A 19,607-nucleotide genomic window follows, 5' to 3' on the forward strand; every position below is an offset into this window, starting at 1 on the left:
TAGCCCTGCATTCTAAAGTACCTGGAACCTGATGCTTTACCTATGCTTGCCACTGTTTTTATGCACTCTTTACTGGCCCACATTAAGGCGGTGCTGCTGTTGTGCGGACATTCATAGCTACCAAGTGTACCTATGGCAAATGTCATACTTTAAGTCTATCCTGACCTTTAAACAGACATCACATTGTATTCTCGGAGTTGATTTATTTTACTTTTGCTTTGGTCCCACGGTACTCTCTCAGGACTCTCACAAGTCTCCCAGAGCCAATGGCAATCCTGCAGGAACTCAGTGAGGGTTTTGCTTCCTGTACTGAGAAATGGCTGTAAAAATTAATTTTACTAAGAAATAGTCATTTTTATTTAATGTTACGCTTAAAGGTTATCTAACTGTGTCATGTTATGAGGAGGTTTTGAGTTTTTTTGTATAGAAAGTGCTCCGTTTTTGCATCTTGTGATTTCTGTGGGAGTACAAGGAGATCAACAATACATATTGGAATCATTGTCGTCCTTTATTCAATGGAAGTTTCCACCTTTTGAAACTTATTTTCATGAGTCACTCAACGGTTTTCACTTGTTTTGATAAACTCTGACTTTGTTTTTGTCATTTAAAAAATAAATATTGAAAACGGCACCAGGAGAGATGAGAGATATCTTGGGGAAGGAGATTCCACGACCCAAAAAGAAATCCCTGGTGTGGAATTTCTTTATAATCCTTCATGAGAATATACATTTGTAGCCAAGGTTGTCCACTGCACCACCACCAATAAACAATTTTCATGTTGGACTGGAAAAAAGTACTCAAGTGGCACAAAGGACATGTGGAAACACAAGTGATCCATTCATCCCTGCCACTAGGCTAGGGAACAGATGGAATATGATGAGGTACTTCCATCTACATTCTCTATACCAACCATTACTTCTGGGAAGACTGTCCCAAAAGAGTTCTGCAGCACGGACCGGAAGTAAATTCATAGTACGCGAAAGTGTTCATTCACTGTGTAAACTGCAAAACTATTGTGGTAGTTCAGGAGCCATCTACCTCTGCCCGGACCTCTCCCACGATGGAGCACAAATATCCCACACAGATTTGTTTTTGAAATCTCCAACTTTGATGCCCTTTTTTCTAGTTTTAGTTCAATACACTTTTTCATAAATGCCAAAATAACAAATGTCAAAAATACCCCAAAAATGTAAAAGTTAAAAAAAGAAGGAAACAACAGTTCTTTGAAGAACAGCCTAGTCTTGTTTTGACGCATAATACTGGTCAAGAAACCTCCGGGAACAGGCGCAATAACCATCTGTGTCCTTGGAGCATTCACTTAGAACTCTGACCGTCAAACCAAAACTTTCCCTCCCCATTTTTACCTGTGTACAATACTGTATGAATTTGTAAATAAGTGTCACTGAATTTGTTTCACTACTCACTTTGTTCACCAATAGTCACTCTTCACATGTTTTTAACATTTATTGAAACTGAAATGGAATGAAGAAATTCCATTGTATTACAATTGCGACTTTTTCATACATAAAAACTTTGAACTAAATTTGTTCTCAGAGAGGTTTAATTGAATGTAATTGATTGTCATTCTTTTCATTGTATTATGAGCTAACATAGCCTTTACTTAAAGTAATTTGTTACGCCACCCAACAGAACCATTGTTTCTTTAATCATATATGCCCAGGTTCTGAGGGACACAGGGTTACCCCTTTTTGTTTAATCATTAGTCTTGTTTAGGAGTAGAAACATTTCACGTTTGTCATGTATGTGTTTTAATGTTTCTACATGATAATAGTCTGCTACAACAGCCAATTTTTAATAATAAAAGGTAACTCTATTATCTGTTGAAATAAAACTCAAGCATGGATAATAATAGATTTTATATTACAATTACAAATATTTCGTATCTGGTTTGTGTTACATGTGTAGTGCATACCTGATATAAAATTTCAATTTATAATTTAAAAGAAGATATTTTTTTTGTTAGTTTACAATCAGCAGTTAAACAGTGCAATGCAATGCACTGCCTTGTATTTCTTTGCATCAAGGGGGGATTTTGTGGGTCATCTATTGGCATTCCAATGTAATCAGCCTTGCATTTTGATGCAAGTCCATATCTACAATAACTTGTAGACATGGATTAGTGCAAAAATGCTGCACCTCCCTGAGATTGGCATATTAAAGAGAAACGTTTGTATTTCTCTTTGTTTTTTCCCCTTTGCATCTGTGCTACATTCTACAGTACATAAACATAGAGGAAATAGCTTTAATTGGTAGTTTTGGTGCAGGAAGGTACTCCTTCTTGCACAAAAACTATTCTAACCATGACAGAAACCATTGTAGCTGTAGAAGAAAATGTGTAATGTGAAAACTGTGAACTGTGTATAGTAGCGGATTGGCCTTCTCATGAGGCTTGAGTGTGTAAAGGGAGCAGGCTCTCTATGTACAACAGAGTACAACGTGAACATGTTGGCCACCTAAAGGAGCTTGGATGTCTGAAGAGTCCGATCCCTCTCTGAAAAGCTGTAAATAAAGTGAAGGCCGTGGGTACTGGTATCTTGGCTGCTTAGTGGGGGATCAATGCCTAGACGGAGTGGGCTTTCACTGACAAGCTGTACACAGTGGACGACTGTTGTAGAGGAAGCTTGGCTACCAAATGGGGCTTAGGTGACTGAGCAGACTGGTCTCTTGATAAAGGGCTGTGCACAGGGCAAAGGTTTCATGTAGTAGATGTTTGGCCACCTAATGGGACTTGATTTCTGCAGAGACTGGTGTCTCTCTGAAGAGATGTAGATGGAGTGAAATCTGTGCATAGTACAGGCTCTGCCACCTAATGAGGCTTGGATGTCTGGAGGGAGAGGATTTTCTGTGAAGACATTTGTCCAGGATAACAAGTGTTTACAGTATGTCATTTGCCACCAAATGGGGCTTGTGAGGCTAGAGAGAGAGGGCTCTCCTTGAAGAGCTTTGTAGAGAGCTAACACTAAATAGTAGGATCTTGGCCATCTAATGTTGCTTCTGTTTCTGGACAGACTACATCTTCATGAAGATTTCTGCATAATGTAAAGGCGATGCCTCATAGGGACTTGGTCACATAATGAGGCATAAATGTTTGCAGGGAACGGCCTCTATGTGACTACGTGTGCACAGGGCAAAGGCTGTATGTATTATAGGTTGGCCACCTAATTGTGCTCAGGTTTGTAGAGGGAGTGCATTCTCTGTGCAAAGCTGTGCACAGGAAGAAGGCTGTGTGTAATAGGGGCTTGGTTATCCAATGTGGTTTCAGGCTCTTGAGGAACTGGCTCCTTAATAAACAGCTGCCCAGTATGTAAAAGCTGTGACCAGTAGGGGCATGGCCTCCTAATATGACTTGGTGTCTAGAGGGAGTAGGCGTTCCTTTAAGAACTTTGCATTGTGCGAAGGCTGTGTGCAGTAGGGTTTGGGGTCTTAATTTTGGCACTGGCTCCTATGTATGCCACATTTGTAAATAGGAGCAGCATCAAAGTCAATGGGTCTTGCAGTGAAACACCCCAAACCCATTTCCCTCCCCTTTCATGCTAAGTACACCGTAAAAGGGTGCCTTATTTACAAAGCAGCGTTAAGCCACGTTAAGTGGCTTAACGCTGCCTTGTAAATAAACTGAAGCACATATAGCCACGGGAACGTCACTTTTTGTAAATATTTCCTGCAGTGTCTTACTTCATAGACCACACTTGTGGTGACAGGGTGGGTGATCAGCTCTTTGAGGGCTTTACTAGCGCTAAGAAGGGCAAGGCAGTGAAAAAATGCATAATTTCACAAAGTATCCAGATTTTCTGTGCACTGACCAACCTGGACTCTTCAGAGGGCACTTAAGCCCACTCCCAAAAAAATATGGCTGCCTCCATTGCTCTCTCCAGGGGTATCCCATTTGTAGACACCCGCTGTGAGATACCTGGTCATCTTTGCATACATTTGGCAAGCACCTGTGTCTCAGGCATGCAGTGAAGCGGACTTTAGCTCTGCTGCTCTGCAAGACTTCCTTAGTTAACCAACAGCTAACAGGAAAGTATTGATTTGGGATTCATTTGTAGAGGAAACTGCAGGAAGATTTATCTACCATAGGAAGTCCCTTAACTTTGGTCACGATTTTCATGTGGATAAATATTCTTCCCTCTGATTCCTCACTGCCAGCCATTCTTCCCTGAGGAGTTGGTGCTGTGAGTAATGAGATCCCAAGGTATGGAAACATGTTATGTGCTGTATTTGTTACTGTTGTTGCTTTCTGTTTCTCTCCATACAACTCTCTGGAGCATGGAAAAAGTTTGGGAACTGATGCCAACATGTCAGTTGGCACTCAATACACTGCAGTGTTTTAATGTTAGGAAGCGGAGTCACGACTGACAGTGCCTGAGAAACACTGCTGGGTAAAAGTGTTTTTGGACCCATCTAAAGGCTGGAAATAGATTTCATAAACTGAGCTATCTGCAGGTAGATTAAATATCCGCCAGAAATATTGCTGCCAAAAGTATGTAACTTTACATTTTTCCTACCTGTCATTGCACTATTTGCAGCCATTTATTCTTTCATGTTGCAGCTTATTTCCTCTATGCTTTTAAGTAGTGCTATATCTCAAGAGTTATGCTTTCATCTTTGCACATTTCATTCATCTACATGTTTAATATTTCAAAAGGACTTACTCAACTATTTATTTGCAGTATGTTGGACAAGGCAGCTGATGGCACCCTGTTCGTTGTTCTGTGCTTTATAGTGAGATCGGTGGATGCAGTTGGCTTTGGAGCTGCCATGACAGCAACATTTTCGATTCTAGCAAAGGCATTTCCCAAAAATATCGCCGCAGTGATGGTACGTTAATTCGTTTTTTTTATTGTCTGGAAAGTTAAAACAACAATGTAATATTTTCAGATGATGCAACTGCATAGAATGGTACCATCCATTTTTTGTATAATGTATTTCACCGTAAAGTTCCTTAAGATAATATTTATGATGGCATGGATGTAAATCAGCAGCCAGGGGAAGAACTTGCTACTCCTGAGTTACTCTTTGGTATCCTAAATACTGCCAATGTCTGGTGCCATGGGTCATAAATGATATAGAAGGAACAGAAAGAAAACAGTGGGCATGATTCACAAAATTAATCTGAGACAAAATCCTAACTTTACGATTTTCGGTATTCACAAAGGGCATTTAGGAGTAGACAAGTCAGGAATCCTAACTTTACTACTCCTAAATGCCCTTTGTGAATAACGAAAGTCGTAAAGTTAGGATTTTGTCTCAGTGAAACTTAAGTTTTGATGTTCTTAATAGTTTAACTGAGACAAACTTCTACCTTTGCAACCTTTGGTATTCATAAAAGGCATTTAGGAGTAGTAAAGTTAAGGGGGCATATTACCAACTTAAGCGATATTTATCGCTAACGATGCTTAGCAACGAATTTTTTAACGCTAAGCATCGTCAGAAATTATCGCAGATAAACCTTGCTATTATCAAGGTTTATCGCAAATGCGATAAAAAACGGCCGCAATGCATGAATATCGCTGAAAAGTCAGCGATATTCATGCATTACCGAGCTAATGCTCTTAGCCATGTTATCCACCTCCCATTGGATAACATGGCTAAGAACTGCTCAGGGCAGGTGTTAGTTTTTGGAGATATTCGCGCTTAGCGCGAATATCTCCAAAAGTTGGTAATAGGAGATAGCGATGTTAGCGACTGTTTCCAGTCGCTAACATCTTGGCACGCCCACTTTGCATGTCATTAGTGATAAATATCACTGACATGCAAAGTGGGGCCCAAGATGGTCGCTATCTCCTACTAGCTGTCGCTAACTGGTGTTAGCGACAGCTAGGTAATAGGGAGATAATTTTATCTCCGCTTTCTTGGCTTTTAAAGCCAAAAAAAGCGGAGATAAACCCCCTTGATAATATGCCCCTCGATTCCTAACTATACTACTCCTAAATGCCCTTTGTGAATACTGAAAGTCGAAAAGTTAGGATTTTGGCTCAGATTACTTTTGTGAATCGGGCCCATTATTCTTACTCTAACTCTTCGGCATCAAAAAGGAGGATGTTGAGTGGCTATTTGTTTAATGCACACTTCAAACCCTAATTACTTCTAGGTCCTAGTTAAATGGTCTTGGGTACAAAGATTTGCTCGGGCTTTGGGGAGGTGAAAGGAATGCCATTTTCAGCATCAATGCCAGCTATGTTGTCCTGATGACCTTATAATCAACAGAGTATACACAGCAATTATGGACATGAGTAGTGTGTAGAGTAAACGGTAAAGCTATATCTGCAGCAGGCATGCTTATCGTTGAGGTGCAGCACTTACAGTTCTTGTATGATGTAACGTTTGCCCAAACAAGGGTCAGGATGTCTTCTTGATGGGACAGGGGTAGTACGGTCAAGCTCTTATTGAATAGATGTGGGTGGTGGCTCGACGTGCATTAATGGATTATGCAGTATTTTTCTTTAAGTTTGTGCCTGAACACTATTAGCGCCTCCTCCTTAGAGGCGCCAAGACGTTGACCCACTGCCTTACCATACAGTTAAATGCTTCAAGTGTTACATACAACTTTTTACATGAAAACAAATGATCTCAGATCGTTTGTTTGCATATACAAAGCTTTAATATCCACTTAGCAGCAGAATAGTCTTCCATTAGTATTGCACGTGTCAGGCAAGGCTAGCAAGGACGTTTTAAGGATTTTGGGGCCCCTGATCCAGCGGGAAACCAAGCTATGGACAAGAATCACTAAAATACACACATCCGGGCCCATAAACCACACTCACTTACAATATTCGGTCAATGAAACCTCACTGGAGATCAATTTTGGGACTTTCTATATGTCCGATTTGCCTAACAAATTAAACCTATTTAATTACGAAGCCCTTCCTTACACATAGATCTATTTTAGTGGATTAGTTATAGGTAATTAATCACAGAAATAATTCACCTGGTGTATTTAATAAAAGACCACAGACTCAGTTTCAAATTAAAGTTTTATCTGAAGTATTTTAGTGAATCAAATATAATTACAGTGTTAACTCCATCATTCTGAAGAGGTAAGATTTGGCTACCTTAATTAGACTAATATTTTAATGACGAGTACCTCAGGAAAAAGAGGATAGAGAGAAAAGGTATATTGACAAAATGCACAGATTATATTTACCTAGGATGGTGCAAGATCAGACCCCTCTGGCCAAGAGTTTGGGCCCCTGGAAAATAACAGGTAACAGGTTCAGGAAGTACTCAAGACAGGACAGGTTACCTCTTCTGGATTTAACACCAGCATCAAAACCCTCTCTGATGCTAGTTTTTCTCCTCGAGTTTCTTCCGCAAATCTTGTTCCTAGTTTCCTCGCCTCCTTGAGTTTCTTCCGCAAGTCTTGTTCCTAATTTTAACTGTGAAAATTCTAAATATGCTTTCAGGTAAATTGATCAGCAATGGTACAGCATCTCTGTCGCTCAGCGTTCTGGCAGCGAACAGGCTACTTCATTTAGCGAACTATCCCAATTATACCTTTTGGTGGCATGTTCCACCTCCAAATGTTTGAACCTGAGTTCTGATTGGACAAGTCAAGGGGATGATCATCACACCATACTAGTTTATGACTTTTTCTTAAGAGCATTGTCTTTTGGTCCCGCCCATTTAATTTGTTTCACCCACGCTTTACCCCCACCAGTTTTTATATTACTTTTTAAACATTGCATAACATTTACACATTTGTTCATTGAGTCTTCAGGATATTCCGTCATCTTTCAGAATATGAGATGAGAAAAGGTCGTCCTTGATCGTGTTCCAAGAATTGAGATCACGACTCCAGAGTTGGTTCTAATGCAACTGCACGATTGGACCATGTGGTATTTAGCCACGTCTCTCTTTTAGGCCCAATTACAAACTAACAGAGAAGTCAAAAAGATAAGAAGTTAGATAAAAAAAAGATTTCACTGTATACCATTTATCTCTACTCTGATTCCATTTAGTAACATTAATTCATTATGCATTAGTACTTAGTATAAACACAGTTTAGTTTCGAGCAGAGCAGATGCTTAACATGTGATTTCTGAAGCAGCCATGTTTGATGTTACTGCGCAGAAGCAAAGCTTTCCCTCCAAGCGTTATGACATCATGCAGTTTGCGCATGTGCAATTCAATTCCTGAATTTTTTACTGCCCATTTTAGTCTCAATCCGGTTACTTCTTCATAAAACTTTATTCGGTTTTACAATGTGAAAACCATAAAAGTCACAGTAAATATACACATTCCATAAAAATATACATTCAAAAAAGTTTAGAATTCATATCCTTAAAATGTGGAGAATTGCGAATAAAATATGACAGGTGCAATAAATGTTTCAATATATCAAATAGAAAACACACGGAGAGCATACCTAGAAATACGAGTACCTCCTCCCCCTTAAATGGCTATTATTCCAAGCAGGTCCTGGTTCTCACCAGTGATTTCAGATATCCTGCAATAAAAATTATACAGTCAGGTTTCAGCAACTGCAAATACAAAAGTGCTGGGCGAATCTGGTTAAAATTAAGCCTCTTTAAAAGGGGGAGTAAAAAATGTCTCCGCTGTACTTCATAGAATTGGCAGAGGAACATAAAATGTAGCAAATCCTGTGGAGACAGGTTGTCTCAGCCACAGGGTGCTAACACCTGTCCTCTGCTACACCCTTTTGGAACAGCAATTAAAAGATGAAAGAAGTCGAGACGAAACCTTGTCAACAGAAACCGCTCACATGTGGTCATTGTTCCAAGAAGGTATGGCTCTGTCAGTGAATGGGTTTTTAAGGTCAGACATTTTCGGACACTTGGTTTACAAAGTTCCTGTTAATCTCTTTCCACTTCCTTATAGAGATAACTGCTTTTTTAACCAATTCAACATCCTTTTTTGTTATGGTTGAGGGTTTTAAAAAGAGTTCTGGGCGACCCAACTCTGTAAGGCTACCTTTTACATACTTCAGCCAGGGAATTCTAGATATATGATCCAAGGACATACAGTCATTTAGGATGTGCTGAGTAAGACTTAATTCTTTACTTGGCCAACACTTAAGCCAGAACACCGGAGGGCGCGAAGCAGAAATGTCACATAAGAAAGGGGCCCCCAGTTCTTCATGGGCAATCAAATTCGATAAGCCAGTTGGCATTCCCAGCAGGTGCTTTAGAAAGTTGTTCTCTGCCACCTGCAGTGAATCTGCTGTGGTATATCCCCACACTTCACTACCATAACATGCAGTTACATTTTCAGCATAGCTGCAATTAGGCGCTTGCCCATCCTTGCAGCAAAGCTGAAAATAGCAGCAGCTATTCGTGTGAGCTCCCCCTTCTTCCTTAGAATAAGGGGAACCCACTTCAAGGGATCATCCAACACTAACACCAAGTATGAAAAAACTGACGTTGTGGGAATCTTTGCAGAACCTACGTAGAAAGAATAATTTTTTGTTGGGCGGGCCCCGACCTGCATAATATAGAATTTTGCGTTATTAATCATTAAATCTCGGGACCCCATAAAGTTCAGGAAAGCATCTAGTAAAGATTGAAGTCCTCTAGCAGTTCTCGCTATCAAGACAGCGTGCCGGGGAGAGCCCCGCCAACCCACATGCGTAAAATCAACCCCGTTGATACTAGGGCTCCCTCAAGGTCATTGTTATATAAATGAAACAGGAAGGGGGCCAAGATACAGCCCTACCTCACCCCTTTTTCAATGTCAAATTCCCTAGAAACCCAGAGATCCTGTGCATATCTAATGTTTGCCTTGGACTGCCACAGTTTGACCCGATTAACACAGTCAAATACAGAGGATAGGTCCATGAAGGCCATGTAGATTGTACCTGGGCGGGCCATTGTGTAATTGACAAGGATCAAATACAGATTTAAACATTGGGCCACCGTGGACCCCCCCCGCATAAAACCCATATTGGGTATCGGCGATGATGTTATGCTCCTCTGCCCAAGAGGATAATCTTTTCAGTAATATCCCACCCCCACCTTAGCAACAGAGAGAATGAGAGAGATAGGCCGGTAACAATGCATACTATTTCGGTCCCCCTTTTTGAACACTGGCACAATGGTAGAAATTGCCCATGTATCTGGGCAACCATCCCTGGCTTCTGCGTTCAATACAGCCGTCAGGATCGGGGCCCAGAACAAGGGATCCGATTTTAAAAGGCCTGTCGGAATTCTGTCCGGACCTGGTGCCTTGTTGCTGGTTAAGCCCGCAATTCCCGCCACTACCTCTGACGTCTCAAAGACCAAGTGGTCAGTATTTATTGACCGAGGTGGCTGGTGTTATTGACCCGTAGGCCCCTTAAACATGAGTTGAAAGTGGACCACCCATTCCTCTTCCGTGATGTTGGAGCCTAGGGTATTCTTGTATCTTCAGAGAACAGGGGTCTGTTAACAATGCCCCAAAACCGAGTAACATTCATTAGGGTACTAGACTCCAACAGCTCCCACCATACCTCCTCCTTCAAAGCTTTCTTGCGGGTGGCTAGGGCCTGCTTATATCCTATATGACAAGCCCGTATATATATGGGATTTCTCGGCACGTCTTTCAGGGCCTTCTTTAACTTGAGTGCTGTCTGTGAGCAAGAGGAATCAAACCATCTTGGGTTAGAGTTAAATAACTTACAAGCTGGGGCCCTCAGAAGTTCCCCTACTTTGTGTGTGATGGAACTAAAAGCACCAAGAACATTCCTTGGCAGACTCTCTGGTTGAACACAGAGGACAAGTTCAGCTACACATAAGTCTCTCACCTCCCTATACAAAGCATCTGGGTCAATCTAGGACTGTTTAAGACGGTGCCCACCGTCTGTCGGTCTCATGATTCCCTTTACCCTTCCCCTAGGTTTGCTGGATACAAACACACCACAGAAATATACGCAAAGGGGACTGTGATCAATGTAACCGATATCCTTAATAGCAAACCTCTGGAAAAGGGACTGAGAGGCGGAAGAGACTAAGATATGGTCTATAAAAGACCCGGTGCCTCTCCCTTTAAAAGTGGGGATCAGGGTTTTACTGTTTGGGGCAGCAAGGGACATCAGTGGCAGTAAGTCAAATTCATTGACTAGGTTGTTAAATTCGCCCCCCTGTGAGGAATGTTCAAAATGAAACCCCCTCATTCTGTGGCATCACAAGTCAGACATTCGTAATCTTAGGGTCGCCACAGGGGTGGGTATTAAAATCTCCCAACACCACCAAGGGGTGTAAGCTGAAATCACGTGACTTACTTAGATAGTGACTCAGCTGTGTAATGTTACCTTCCCCCTTTTTAATGTTTGGTGTGTTATAAAAGTTAATCAGGGTCATTGTGTTATTCCCCTTCTTAAGTGTGATGGCCTGTAGGCCCTGTCCAGAAAGGGGGCAGTTTCGTACCAGGCAATTAACAGCCAGGGAGATATAGATCACCAACCCTCCTTTGGCTCTACCACTAGTTGAGGGGGAGGCAGGGACAAAATAACCTTTAAAGCCCTCCAAAAACAGATTACAGTCCACTGACCAGGTCTCTTGCAGGCAGATTACTGAGAATTGCCTAATAAACTGTTGCCATAGATGATCCTGGAACTTGTCTGCCAGGCCTGCTATATTCCAGGATATGATGTAACTGTCCATCTCGGGGCTATCAACTCTATTTGTGGTGATGGAGGGGGAACCATCTATAATATCTCTAGCTCGGTTATCAAAATCAAATGGGCCCTCTCTTGGTTCATCGGCTCTGCTACAGTCTCATCCGAGATATCCAGTCAATCGCATTCTTCCAACCCCGATAACATAGAAAATCTATTGGCTAATGCTAGGGCAGGAGGCACGGTAGGATTAGAATGGGAACCCAATGGATGACTTGTACTGTAAGGTGGATATGGATACCCATAATTATGACCTACAGGGGTTTTATAAGGCCATCTAGCTTGTGAGGGTTCCCTATCCTTATTCCCTGTTGCATACCCATGCGGTTCGGCTCTATAGAAGAAGCCCAGAAGGAGTGCCTGTATTAAGGACCCGTGAGTTGACTGACAAACACAAACAACACCTGACAGGATTCTTTCAGCTACAGCTGCCCTGTTAAAATTAACTATGACACAGTCTCCCCCACCCAACTTTTTGAAACTGCCCACCCATGCCACTCGACGTACCATGATAATGCTGCGTTCCACACCGGGACCCACAGGGGTGCTAGTTGTTAGCCAGTGAAGTACCTTGTCCTTTAGGTTATTATAGTCCTCATTGGTATCTGAGCAGAGAGGCAGAACGTTTCCCAGTACCAATACGTATGGTGTGGATTCTGGTGGAAGATGAATAGTAGGGAGGCTCTGGCAAACCTCTCCTGTCTGCACCACAGAACCGTCCGAATGGCCTACGATAGTTTGAGAATTCTGCTTGTATGAAGGGACTGCCAGAGACTTACTGGTGGTCTGGCCGCCCCTTTGGCCGTCTGTTTTCCCATGAACTGACTGCACCGCTTGTTGCTGTACAAGCAGCAGGTCTGCGTGTGATTTGGTAAGATTTTTAGATGTACCTCGACCGGATTTAACTGCTGGGTCTAGTTCACTTGTAACCCTGCGATTTATACAGATATCAGTTTGCCCCCCCCCCGCAAGACTTTTCTCGATTGCTGTCAGCCTCTCCAAAATAGGGCTCAATTTGGTGTCCAACAAAGTAGTCATTATGTCTTGAAAAGCCTTGGTAGCCATCGTATCTACATTTTTGGCTACTGCTTTGGGCACCAAAGGTTTATTGGGAGGCTTAGGGGCCGGAGTCAGTTTTGATCTTTTTGCTTTACTCACAGTTGTTTGAAGTTTACATTTTATACTCCCCTGAGCAGTGGGTTGACTAGGCTGGAAGAGCGGATGTGTTGCTGTAGGGCTCAATATGTTATTACTGTCCTTCCCTTGAGGTGGAGAAATACGCCCTCTTCTATCAATTATGATAATTTGGGAGAGAGATCTGTACGGGGTCCAAGAGAGCACTGGGGAGGGAACTTCGTTTACAGGTGGTAAACCTTCAGTGACAGAAGAGACTACAGGCGATCCCTGGCAGCTGTCAGAACAGACAGATGATGATTCAGCCACAGGCACACTGGGCACACTGGGTTTGGGTAAAGACAGAGGGTGATCTGAAAAGACGCCTATTCACAAGTGCGATCTCTTTATCATTAACAGTGGCTGCTCTCTGTAGGAAAGAGTCCATTGTGATAACAGTAGAGGAAGAGTTAGCCGAAGATTTAGCCACTGTGATCCCCGTCTGAACCTTTCTCCTCCCCATAATTTTAAGTAGCTTTAATGATACCGCAACTAAGTTAAAACAGAAGCTAGCTTAAATATATAGAAGAAATAAAATTAACCAGCATGTGTACAAATAAAACAAAGGATTTAAGTCTTAATATATGTCCAGCACTGGGTTCAATGGCAGCTTCCTCCCTGACACGAGATTTAAAAGCCAGTGCCTATTGTGAGCATCCCCGACAATGTCTATATGGTTGGTGTTGTACAAGCCTACCTCCTTTCACTGGTGCGAAGATTCAATGCCCAACTGTCCAAGTATCAGGTATGAATCAGCTGGCAACTTGAAAGATGGAAACCGAGAGGGTTGGCCAGGCCCGGCCTCTGCCGGTCTCGTATGGACTCAGATGGGCCAGCCCTTGGTCTGGGCTGCGTCCCGCGCGCGTCCCACGCCGCGGTAGGGCAGGCTGCGCTATAAGCGTGTTGGCCACGCCTCCCACAAACTCGCAGCAGCTGCGGGCTGGAGCAATGCACTCTGCCATTCATCTTGCCTCGATAAATAGCAGATGTGGTGATGCGGCGTTGCAGGCAAAGCACAGCAAGCAGGTAACAAAATCCGGTTATTTGTTAGTAGACACATAGGCAAGCTTCCCCTTCATCTACATTGTAAACAAATTTCGTTTAAATTAGTGTTATAAACATTTATTAGTACTTATTATGATTTTATGAGAGGATTTGTCCCGCAAGTTGCTTACATGCAAATCCTTGTTCCATCAATCCCCTCTCTGATGGCATTTATGCCATCAACAACTACCAATACCCCAATCAAATGCCGACTTTAGCATATTTCCATTCCATTCTCTAATTTGTCCATTTCTATTTATTCTTTCCTTCCATGTTCTTCATTTTCTTACATAATTCACCTATTTATTCTTTAAGCCTAATTTCTTCATACTTTCTTTTCTTTCGCTGTTTATTTATCTCATATTTTCTACTCCTTTTAATGCATTTACACCAAATCATTAATATAAGGCATATCAAAGTTATTCCAAGTATGGGTAGTATTGTTTGAGCTACAACTCCTTTACCAAAACTGTCAAACCAAGACCCTATTGAAGTTAAACTATTTGTTAGTCTTTCCATACACTGTCAACTTCCAGTGGTTTTAATTCCTCTCCCAAATTAGTAATACTCCTAATATATTTCCCAATTTCTATACGTTTATCAGGTATGTAAGTGCAACAATGTTGTGCTTTCAGCATTTTACAGACTCCAAACTGTTTTGCTAATAATATATCAAGGGCAAGGGGATTCTGCAAAACCATAGATCTGATAGCAACCATTTCAGTATTAATCATTAGAAATCCTCCAGCAGTATCAGTCGATAAGCGATAAACTAATGTGGACAATTGATAAATTCTTTGAGAATTCAGAATTACTCCCACTGAAGGTGGCAAATCTTCCCTTTCTTTTCGAAGTCAAGTGCCATTGCAGCCTGAGCCTTGCCAGGGGTATAAACATTTTCTTTCCCCACCCATTGGGAATTTTGGGTTTCTTTTCATTGGCCTTCTTCTGGAAATCTTGTCTCCTTTCTTCTACTAAATTCAAAAATATCTTTTCTTCTTCTTTTAGTGAACAAGGTAAATTATGTTTATTTGCTTCTGCTATATCTATTGTGTGTTGAGCTAGGAAAAATTCACCCATGTACTGTGCTGCTAGACTACCAAGTGCAGGATTCATATTCCTTCTAACAGGAACTTTTGAAACTATCACATCTAAATGTGAATAATAATACTGTAATTGTGCTGTTTTATAGAACAGATTTCTTAGTACACTACATGTTATGCCATAGGTTAAAGGAAAATGGTGACATGACTCCTTCTGCTACTGCAGCTGGTAATTTCATGCATACACAAACAATCACTAATCTACATAGCGTCTACATCTTCAAATAATAATTTTGTAAAGACATTTAGATCTGTGTTATTATCTTTTACTGTGTGATGTATCTCTAACTCATCTGATGCTTTGAATTCTTCCCTATTTCCTTTTATGTTAGCTAGCTTTCCATCTGTAACTGTAACATTTTTCTTTTCTATACTCTTCAAATATGGTATTGCTACGTAATAACAGGTAACAGGTAACTCGGTCCGTCATTGGTGTCTGCTGCTTTGCCTTGTTGCAGCTGAGAGCCGAGAGCTGCTGGTCAGCCGCCACCGCCAGTCAGGCACTCGCTCGGTCGGTCGAGTCGAGCAGAATCGGGGAGCCGGGGAGCCGAGTCCGCGTCCGCTGTTGACATACAGCTGGTACGCGCAGGCTTTCTTCCTACTGCCAAAATCCCGAGACTCCGAGACCCCCTGGGCGGGCAGAGCAGGCTGAGCAGAGACGGAAGCTGCGGGCTGCGGACTGCGGACTGCGAGAGTGCCCCGCCCCGCCCTGATTTCTGCAGCCCTCCGCAGCAAGAGCCTTCAGGGAGCCGTGAGATACAGAGGGTCCGAGCAGCCGTGCAGCGGTTATGGAGCGGGTTGCGTGGATTTAGCTGAAAGGAGAGTGAGACCGAGAGAAGGAGCAGACCTGCCGCCTGCATCTACTCAGTCCCTGGGCGGCAGTCAAAAGACTCAGAGGTGAGCCTCCAGCGCTACTACAATTGATTCACCATCGATCTGTCAGGCACAGTTTCTATAACTATTACTATTACTACTTGCTGCTGCTACCTGAACTTGACAGAGCCTGAGAGGGGGACAGTGTGCCATATCCCAGCGACGCTGCACCTCTGCTGCACCTCCGCCCTGAGTGAGTCTCCCACTGCCGGAAAAACCCTCTGGCCGCAGAGTGGAGGAACTACACTTCCCAGGGGGCATAGCGGTGCCCCACGTCATCGCCCGACACCGGAGGCGCTTTAAATTGCGCACTCTCCCCGCGTCGCGGGACGCCCGGACGAAGCCCGAACAAAGGGCAAAGGGCGGACAGTCTAAGACAGTCCGAGACTGGCCATGACTGGACTGGGCCAAGATCTCTGCCTGTAACATCATTTGTGAGTTGCTTTTGTTAATATTCGATGCTGTAGTCAAAGTGGAGTGTTGGAGATATATTCGTAACACGACTTGTTGACACACGTTTCTATCTTCTAGCCACTTATTCTGAACATCGGAGAGAGGGCCATAGTCTGCGTTTAGACGCTATGTCAAAGACAAAGACCCCCCTAGCACCAAACACCATGGACAACTATCTGGTCCAGGTGGTTACTAAAATTAATAATGACAGAAGGTCCTCCTTGGGCCTGAGTTTATCCCCTACCTCTACCGTGGTGGAAGACATGCTTGTAGATACATTTGAGCCAGATGTTAGTAATAACACCTCGTTACAGGACCAGCCTGATAACAACACACTAACACAACTTATAGTGGCAATAGCTGAGACTGATACGGAGAATATGCTCGTTGAAGAGCTAGTATTAATAGAGGATGAGCCCCCGGTACCGGTACCTGTACCTGCACCAAGAGCAACCAGAGGGGGGGATAAGGGGGACAAGGGTCATCCCAAGCGTGTTGGGCTACGCTCAAGTAAAAAAAGACCAGACACCCCACCCAATAAGAGCGATATAGTAGATGGGCGGGGGCCAAACGGGGTAAAATCACTCTTGGACGAAGATTATCTTAAGAGAATAGTAAACATGTTGGATATTAAGATAAAGGCCATCACTAAACCATTGCTGGCGAAAATTGACCAATTAACAGAGGAGGTGCACAGACTAGGGGGGCTATTAAAGAAGACCTTAGAAGAGGTGGGAGACATTCCAAATCAAGTAGCATCCAGAGTAGAGCCTAAAATGGCCCCAACAGCTCTTTGGTCAGGGGGCAGAGAGAATGTAACTTCCCTTCCACCTACGACAGATCACCAGGGGGAAGGGGGACAGAATCTAGCTGAAGGGGATCCCACGAGACCAAGGGATAAGCACATTGCATCTTGCCCAGAGAAAGGCCCAGTAGAACTTATTGTTGAGGCCTCCCCCTGGTCTTGGTTTTGGCTAATGTTCCTCATTTGAAGCCCGGGCAAATAGAAACTACACCTTCCCTGATAAGTAAGGCACTGCATTGCCTAACCCAAAATATGGCGTTCTCACTTGGGGGCATGCAACAGTTGGCAGAGGAGATAGTTAAGAAAAGGAGAGTTGAATGGATAGGGGGCAGCCACAAAAAATTTAGGGGAGATTGTGTGGTGTTGCACCTTTCAGGCCCGGACGTTCTCCCGAACATTTTGTCTAACATATACCCCCCCCCAACGTAGAACAGCTGAGATTATCCCATTAACATTGGACTTCTTCTATACTAGACGAGGTAACGTTTTGAATCCTACCATACTAAGAACAAGATGGAACACTGTGGCCAATAAGGGGAACAGGAGCTGTTCGAACAGTAGTTGGGGCGTGACTCTTGAAAATAGGTTCTCGGCGCTATCAAACCTAAATGATTGCGATTGACTTCATGGGGCAGAAGTTGTCGAACTCTCAAATATAGCCAGGCTCGCCAACAATAGCTCTAGTAGTGATGAGGGAAGGACAGATAATGTAGCCTTGTCGGGTAGCAGGGTAGAACACTATGTAATTGAGCGAGGGACTGACCAGGACGCCTTGGTAAAGCGGATTGCGAATATAGTGGAGGGGGATTCCGGTGGTACTCCCAAGTCCAACCTCAGCAAATTTAGTGGCAATAGGACACATAGTTTATTATTAAATACAGGGGTGGAGCCCTCTAGCCATGATATAATGCCAACTCAGGATCTAGCCAATCCAGATTTAGATAATGGAAGTTTAACCCTCCTTTCATGGAACCTTGCTGGAATAGCAAATAAACAGGACTCCCCAGAATGGTGTGAGTTTATCGAACACTATGATATAATGTTGTTCCAGGAATCTTGGGCACTGAACCCAGTTCACCGGCTTGGATTTCTAAATTTCTATATCCCGGCAAAAAAAAACCTCACATGGCGGCCATCAGGAGGATTGATAATCTGGGTACGACAATCACTGCATTGTAAAATCCAGGAAAGATCTTCTAATTCCAGTGATATACTGTCACTCACGATCACCTGGGCAAATGGCCAAGGGATGGCCCTCTTTAATATATATGCTAGGGGAGTTGCAGGGGGGAACACTTCTGAGGTGATAACAGCACTCGACAATGATCTTGAGCATCTCCCACCGCATCTAACCATCATGGTGGGAGGCGACATGAACACCACCTTCGAACCTTTGGGTCAGGAGGATTGTGCTCTGTCCTCGGAAGAGGATAGCAAATGGGGAGTGCCCCAACTGGAGCTGCCGTTGGTCAGGAGATGGACGGATGTAGCAAACCAAGTTAAGAGCATGTGTTTAGCAAGGGGACTTAGAGCAGCAAACAGGCGTACCCCCTCGGACCAACAGGGGAGCTGCACATTTGATAATGGAAGGGCTAAAAGCCGCATAGATTACATTCTGGTGGATGTGAGGGATTGGCATAGGCTGCTAGACATGAGCATTATACCTAGAATGGAAAGTGACCACAATCCACTATGTATGGATTTACAATATAACAAGGGGTCGCAAGCTCCAATCCTGGGGAGGGGCGCAGTGACCCTGGATATAGTTTCTATTAATAATCAGCGGCACGTAAGGTGGGGCAGATTGGTTGAAAGGCCAAAGATACTAGAGGACCTAAAGAAAGTAGTAGTCACCGAGGTAGCCATGATAAAACAACATTGTACCAAACTTAATTTTACCAATTTTTTGGAAGTGGCTCACACTGAGTTCTTCTCCAAACTTCAAGGGTTCTTTTTAAAACCAGTAGGCCAAAGGAAGGCGGTAAAATCACCTCCCAGGCAGGGGTGGTATGATCAATCCTGCAGAAGTGCACGACTGAAACTTCATTTTGAACTCAGGAGTAGAAACATTGAAGAAGTGAGGAAGGCCAGGGACGTATATAGAAAAGCCCAAATTAAAGCGAAAAGGGAATGGGACGAAAACCATTGGCTTGACTTAAAGCTTGCATGTGCAGCCAAGAATCAAAAAGAATTCTGGGCAATCGTTAAATGGGACAGAGGGGGGGTAGCAGAGCGCCCCCAAAACAATGTCGCAAAGAATCTGTGGGTAGACTTTTTTAAGCCACAGTACGCATGTAAACTAGACCTATGCCAGCAAGCACCATGGTCTTCTTTAAAGGGGAATTGTTTACCCTAGGTGATGTGAATATTGCATTAGACGGGGTGACCGGGGGGAGAGCGCCAGGTATGGACGGAATTCCGGCCGATGTATTTCTAAGCGACCGGGATTCATGGTGCCAATACTTTGTTTGGCTAGCCAATTCGGTTGCCCAGGGTGCTTTAATACCAAATTCCTGGAAGG

The 19,607-nt window shown here is 43.2% G+C and overlaps 1 protein-coding gene across 3 annotated transcripts in view; it reads left to right on the forward strand.

Annotated features, from left to right (window-relative positions):
* LOC144761783 (MFS-type transporter SLC18B1-like) overlaps window positions 1–19,607 on the forward strand; it is a 1,350,585-nt gene that overhangs the window by 192,765 nt on the left and 1,138,213 nt on the right. For all 3 annotated transcript variants that reach the window (XM_078647026.1, XM_078647029.1, XM_078647027.1), the window contains exon 5: window positions 4,695–4,842. In XM_078647026.1, the coding sequence (XP_078503152.1) occupies window positions 4,695–4,842 (148 nt within the window). The remainder of the gene's footprint in view (window positions 1–4,694; window positions 4,843–19,607) is intronic.

The sequence above is a fragment of the Lissotriton helveticus genome, chromosome 6 (genome assembly GCF_964261635.1).
Source record: "Lissotriton helveticus chromosome 6, aLisHel1.1, whole genome shotgun sequence".
Taxonomy (NCBI): domain Eukaryota; kingdom Metazoa; phylum Chordata; class Amphibia; order Caudata; family Salamandridae; genus Lissotriton; species Lissotriton helveticus.